General features: G+C 53.8%; 1 protein-coding gene across 1 annotated transcript; it reads right to left on the reverse strand.

Annotated features, from left to right (window-relative positions):
- Positions 1-1,486: 1,486 nt before the first annotated feature.
- FOXD2 (forkhead box D2) lies at positions 1,487-4,278 on the reverse strand. The gene has a single exon (XM_082228466.1). The coding sequence runs from the start codon at positions 3,982-3,984 to the stop codon at positions 2,659-2,661; it is 1,326 nt and encodes a 441-aa protein (XP_082084592.1). The 5' UTR covers positions 3,985-4,278; the 3' UTR covers positions 1,487-2,658.
- Between the last annotated feature and the right edge of the window lie 2,549 nt (positions 4,279-6,827).

Below are 6,827 nucleotides of genomic sequence, written 5' to 3' on the forward strand. Positions count from 1 at the left end.
AGGGGATCGCTTTTCAAAAGCAAATGTGGGCCAGAGGGAGACGCGAGACCGCTCGCTGGGCCTGCAGGGAGGGCAGGACTCCTTTCAAGGAACAACATCAACAAACTCCGCTCAGGGCTTGTGGCCCGGGCGGGGTGGGGGGAGCGGCGGCAGAGGCTGGATGGAGAGACAGATGGAAAATGCTACAAGAATCCGCCTCTTTTCTCTCCTTCCCGCTCCCCCCACCCCACCCCTCACGACCCCTTTCATAAACCCACCTCTATGGGAGTCTATTAAAGCCGTGTAAAAGCTAGTAAATGAATATTTTAGAATGGGGCTTTAGGCCGATCCTTTCACTTACTCCTTTCAGGGTCATTTAAGTTATGGGCGGCGGGCAGAAACTTGACAAGGCAGTCGCTGCCTGAGCGATCCGGGCAGGATTTTGTTTATGCAAAGCGGCGCATTTTCTCATTTGGCCACAGATATGAAGACATTTCAGGGGAGGAGGAGGAGGGGAGTCTGTTTACTTTTGTAGCTTTTTTCTACTCCTCAAAATTTAGGCAGGGATCTCGGGTTTCAGACGGTCAGTTCAACCCTTCAGGCTCAGGGGTTTCTCCGCCAGCCCCCACTCCACCGCCACTTCTCCGCACCCGCCTCCTCCTTCCATGTGTCAACATTTCCAACCAAAACAAAAAGGGGAGTGGGAGTATAATTTTCCTCCTTTAGGAACTGCCTTGGCAACTTCCAAGTATTTTCCGAAAACAAGAGTTCAATTGGTTGCCAAGTGTAACACCAGAGTTTAAAAGTATGATGTGCAACTCATGGTTAAACACTTGAAATTTCAAAGAAACGCAGGAAACACTACCTATGTATTTGGAAGAGTGAAAATGATGAATTTAAGAGGGCATTAGCAGCGGGATGGGAAAAGTTTAGCCTCAAGTGAGCTTGCTAAGGACCTACCCTCCTCTCCCAACGGGAAGTTCAGTTCCTAACGTTGTTAACCTGAACTGCTCCTACTCCACTGATCTTACCCCTACTTGACTAGAACAATTTACTACATGTGCATAAGCATAGGCCATAATTCGGTTGCAGACTACATCCCTGTATTTTGCGGAAAAGCCAAGTACCTCAGTTACAGCGCTATGGTAGATTGCTGCTCCAATGCATAATCTATTATTATTATTACTAGTAGTATTAGTAGTATTACTACTACTACTACTAATAATAATAATAATAGATTGTACACTACTATTGTTACTGAAAGTACAGTCGATTAAGGCCCACTAAATATAGTTATTAGTTAGCTCTCCAGAGTACGTTTAATAGTTCAGATGCATTACTTTTTGATATTTGTATTACTTAAAAAATATCACCCAAATATAAAAATCACCGGACGCAGACACTCCTCGCTTAGGAGGACCCCTGGAGTCCTAGCTTTAGTCGTTAGTTTGCATTTCTCTCTCTTCTCTTTCTTGTGTTAAGAAAGCCGATAGCGAGACCCACTGGGTTTCTTTAAAAGACATCACAAACATTTATTAATTTACACCAAAGGTGGACAAAAAAAATTACGTTGCCTTTTCCACATCAAATTATTCACAATTCTTTCAATAAAATAGAAAGGATGAACAGCTATTAGGGAGAGCTAAGGAGGCTCTGGTGGGTGCACAATATATACACACACAAATAAGTCCAGATACACAAGAAACACACACGTTGAAGGGGCGGAGAGGAGGCGGGTGATTGGATAATAGGGGACTTCCTGATGTAGCACGGTCTTTTGAGATGTGCACTTGAAATCTCTCAACTTCTTTTAGCATTCCGGTTTCCTCTTTTGGGGGAACAGACTTTCAATGTTAACTACGTTCAGCAGACATTCTCCTTAAGCAGTTCCTTGGGGGCGGAGGAATAACAGGGGTAGGAAACCATATGGGGAATTACTTTTTTGTTTAAGAGAAATGCTACTAGTGGAGTATTTCTGATGCTCCAGCCACTTAAGACGAAAGGTTTACGGTTGCTGACTACACACCTAACCGAGAGCAAGTCTCACTGAATCGCGGGACTTGTTTCTGAGTAAACATGCCTAGGATCTGCCCATCGTATTTGGATGGCGGAGCGGACTGCTAGGAAGCTACCGCCACCCTCCTGGGAGATCTGCACCGGGAAAGCACAGTTCTCCAGCAAGCAGCTGCACAGAATGCGGCAGAAAGACGATCTAAAGATCTCTAAAGAAGTATTGGGAGAAATAGGGCCATTCTGACCCCCACAGAAAATCCACCTGGGTAGCTTAAGATCCCAGCCTTAATAAAATAGGCCCTGTTTTTAAAATGAAATCAAGCTGCCAGAAGTCATTTGATAAGAAACACTACTTTTTAAAATAGATGCGTGAGTTGGTCGGTGGTTCTTCTCCGCCCCCCCCCGTCCTCCCTCCACAGCAACCCTCCTCCTAATACACACTAAGAATCCTGAACACGCATGGAGAGAGGGAGAGGGAGAGACATACACACAGAATCGATCCAGACGCCCGAACAGTTCTCAAAAAAGGAAGAGTTCCTACCTTTTAAAACACAACGGGAGGGCAATTGTGAGAATGGAGGGGAGGGGGGCAGAGAGGCCAGGAGGGGCTGTGGGTTAGGATCTCGGGGGTGGGGTGAGTAATGGTGACTGGTCGTTGTCGCGTTTTTAAAAAGGACAACTGTTGAGGTTTGTGAGTTTGCTGGAAAAGTTCTGTCCGGACTGCAGGAGGGACTCGTGGGTGAGATTCAAATGGTTCGGTAAGGGCGTCAGAGCCGGAGAAAGCATCGCCAAGACTTGCGCTTGGCCCCCGGCGTGGCCCGCCGGGAAGGGCGAAGCGGGGGCGCTGCTGGTGGAGCTACCGGACGGCGGGGGGGCCGCGCCGCCACCGCCTCCGATGATGTTGTCTATTGAAAAGGAAGGCCTGCTGCCGGCTCCCTGGTCCGCCTTGAGGCTCTGCAGGAGGGAAGCGGTGGGGCTGAGCTGGCCGGCGGGGTAGAAGGCTTTCCTGCAACTCAGGTCGCCGCCCAGGAACGACGAGAGGCCGCTAGAGAAAACGGACGGCGCGGCCGCCGAGGCTCCGGGTCCCGGCGGCGCCGGCAGGGCGCAAGGAGGAGGCTGGAAGGGGAACGTCCCCGCCGCCCCGCCGGCCCCCGCCGCGGGGTGGTGGTGGTGATGGTGGTGGTGGTGAAAGCTCTGCAGCTGGAGCCCATAGTTGTAGCCGTAAGGTCCGTAGGCGAAGCCGGGGAGGAAGGCGGCCGGGTCGGCGGCGGCGCGCAAGAGGAGCTCGGGCGGCTGCGGGTGGAGCTGCTGCTGCTGCCGCTTGAAGCGCTTCCTCCGGCGCAGGAAGGAGCCGTTGTCGAACATATCGGCCGACTCCGGGTCCAGAGTCCAGTAGTTGCCCTTGCCCGGGTTGCCCGGCTCGCGGGGGATCTTGACGAAGCAGTCGTTGAGCGACAGGTTGTGGCGGATGGAGTTCTGCCACGCGGGGAACTTCTCCCGGTAGTAGGGGAAGCGGCCGCTGATGAATTCGCAGATCTCGCTCAGCGTCAGCCGCTTCTTGGGGCTCTGCAGGATGGCCATGGTGATGAGCGCGATGTAAGAGTAGGGGGGTTTCACCAGGGGGTTCTTGCCGGACCCCGAAGCGCCCGACGACGACGAGGAGGAGGAGGAGGAAGAGGAGGAGGAGGAGGCTGGCGCAACTGGCGCCGATGCCGCCACCGCCGTGTCGTGGCTGTCCCCCAGCGCGGCCTCCGGGCCTCCCTGGGCTGGAGAGAGGCTCCCGCGGGTCGCCTGCTTGGGCAGGAGGCGCAGCTCCTCCTCGTCGTCGTCGTCGTCCTCGCTGAACTTAGTCTGGCCGTGCTCGTGCGGAGGGCCCACCACGTCGATGTCTTCCACGTCGGACAGCGCCTCGTCGTCGTCCTCCTCCTCTGGAGAGGGCGCCGCCAGCAAGCCGCACGGCCGGCTGCTCCCGCTGCTGCAGCCCAGGGTCATGGCGACGGCGTTGGCGGGGTTGCTGCTGGGGCTGCTGCTGCTGCTGCTGCGCTCTCTTCTGCTGCTGCTGCTGCTCGGCGCTGCCTCGGGCTCGGGCTGCTCGCCTTGGCCACCCCCTAGCGGCGGAGCGGAGGAGGAGTCCCAGGAGGAGGCGCCACCGCCCCGCCTCCCCCCGGCTCAGCGGAGGGCGGCAGGCGCTCCCTCGCAGTTCCCGCCCCTCAGGCGAAGAGCGCTAGGTGCGGGGTGGGGGAGGCCATGGGGGTGGGATCCCTGGGGGTGGGCAGTAAGGAGAGGTGAGGGAGGGGGGGACGGGGCAGAAGGGAGGGGAAGGGAAGACAACCGCCCTTCCAGCGCGGCTCCCTCCCGCCAGAACTTCTCACAGGCACTGAACGGCGTCGGAGAGAGCCAGGAGCCTTTATAGCGCGGCCCGTGCGTCACGTGCTGGCGCGCGCAGACAGACCCTCGGCGCTCGCTCTCCCTCGGTCCCTCCCCGCCCGCGCGCGGTTATAACTCGCGCTCGGAGCAGCGCGCGACCTCGGGCTCTTCCCTCCCCCCCTCCTCCTTCCGCGCCGTTGGTTGCGCCTGGCGGGGTACCTGACTCGCAGTCCCGCCAGACGTTCCAGAAGGCGCCCTGTGGCCCGGCCGCCGCGCGCCATCTTGACTCCTGTCGCGCGCCGCTCTTCCTGCCCTAGAGGGTCCGAGGGTCTCGGAGCAGTGACTAATAATAAGGACAGTAGTAGTAGTAGCAGCAGCAGCAATGATGATACAACAGGGGCGAAGTCAACCTTAGAGTTGCCTGTGTCTCTTTTGGGAAGCTCTCCCTTCGCTTCCAGTCGCACGGAGGTTTATTCTCCCCTCAAATGCGTCCTCCTGCGCCAGCACCTCAACAGCCAAGCGGCAACGACGCCCCGAAGTCTTCCTCCCTCGGAACAGCCATCTCTTTCTGTAGAGATTGCCGACGGCGCAGGAAGGGCTTGGAGAGCTGGTGTCGTGAGGCGACGGGCCAAGGCGCAGGTCTTCTGGCGGCGGCTGCGGCGACCTTGCGTGTCAGGACGCTTCCCCCCACCCACGGCAGTGGGCCCAGGACAGCCGCCCTCGTTCCACGCGGGCTGGAAAGTCCAAGGTCGAAAGCGCTTCACAACAGCCTCCGAAACCAGGTGGACCAGGAAAAGTCTCGCGCTTTTACGCATCGGCTGAATGTTCAGTGGAAATGAAGGAGATTTGCTCCCAGGGTTGGGGTACATAAGGGGTGTTCGTCTTGTTCAACCTGAACTAGTATGTGAACTGAAAGCAGTCTCAGAAACGGTACATAAACTGCAAAAGAATATTTTTAATTGTTTTGGAAGACACGTGCTTGATGCAGATCCCGGACTTCTTTATTCAGGGGAAGGTTCTCAAGACTGCAATCCAGAATTTATTCCCAGTGATTGTTCTGAAGGAATTGGCGTGGATTAACAGCCAGACCTGCATAGCCTCCTTTTTCTCCCGAGCAAATTTTACTAACTTGGGTAATTAACTCCAAATAAATAAATAAACCCAACTTCGCCACAAATGACAACTAAGCGACCGAATGTCAAATGACAACTAAGCCCGGAAAAAAAATCCCAGCAGAAAGCGATGCCTGGTCAACTCAGGCAATTGAGCCCTAAACCAGAAGAAGGTTCCTTCTAAATGCTTTGAACTTCTTATTTTCAAATCCGTTTAGGATCTGGAAGCACTTTCCCACTTCTTGGGTTGCCACGGAGGTAAGCAGGGCTTCCAAGCAAATATGTTAAGGACCCAGTTGTCACATCATCTGATCCGATCTGCACCTACCGCGAAAAATAAGCACCCGCCAGACCCTGGCTGGATCTCAAACATTTCTGCATAGACAGAAGCCCGGCTGGTTTGGACAGAACTTAACTTCCCAAGTAACAAGGTCTTTTGAAAATGAAGCTGCGTCTACCTGCTTATAAAGGCCTATCAGCACCAGAATGTGAGAAGCAGACGATGCTGTTGGTTGAGCGAACCTAATGGGTCCCCCACGGGTGCTACTCAATAAAGCAGTGGCAAATAAGCAATGCTCGAATTATGGACAAAAGCAGGGCGAAGGTCGTTAATTATGTTCGCATGTTTCGCCCCCAACGCCTTCCACTTTATAACTAAATCATGCCCCCTCCACCTGAGGAAATTTGCACATTGCCAACTGGAACGATGGAATTTTACATAAGAAGCGAGCAGTTCATCAGTGTACGCTGCTGTCCTTGCAATCTTCTATGGGCGCTGGACTAAGGGACTCCCCCTGCCCATGACAGGGCTCACCCGCCCTACTGCTGTCTATAGGTCTTAGCTAGCACAAGGCATTTGAATATTGCAGCTGCTCTTTGTTTATATCCAGCCCTGCATTAAAAAGCGTGTGTGTTGCGGGGTTGGTGTTCAAATTGCTCTGGGAAAGCGAGAAGCGAGCTTTGCAGAACCAGGCCCCTAGTGCGGAGCTGCCGACCACACACATCGCCACGTGTCTGCTTTGTTTTTCTGGGTTGGCTTTTTCACCAAGCGAAATCGGAAGACTCGCATAGAAGCCGAGGTTAGGCTGAAATCCAAGCGAATCTTCGGCCAAGTCAACTTACGGCCCCCACTTAAATCAATGGAATACGCTGTCTGGTTTACTTTGGGGGTAGATCACATTGAAATAAATCAAAAACTTCACTAGGTCGCAGCTTCGTTAGGTGTGGATCATGAGGCAGCGTAGGCACATACATACATAATATTATTTGTATGCCACCGTTCAAACCATGCTCAAGGCGCCTTACATAACGTTTAAGAATGCACAACCAAACTGAACAATTTCCACATAAATTATG

Source organism: Podarcis vaucheri (genome assembly GCF_965113315.1).
Source record: "Podarcis vaucheri genome assembly, chromosome: 6".
NCBI lineage: Eukaryota > Metazoa > Chordata > Lepidosauria > Squamata > Lacertidae > Podarcis > Podarcis vaucheri.

Coding starts and splice junctions, on each gene's coding strand:
- FOXD2 (XM_082228466.1), bottom strand. CDS start 3,984: ATGACCCTGGGCTGCAGCAGCGGGAGCAGCCGGCCGTGCGGCTTGCTG.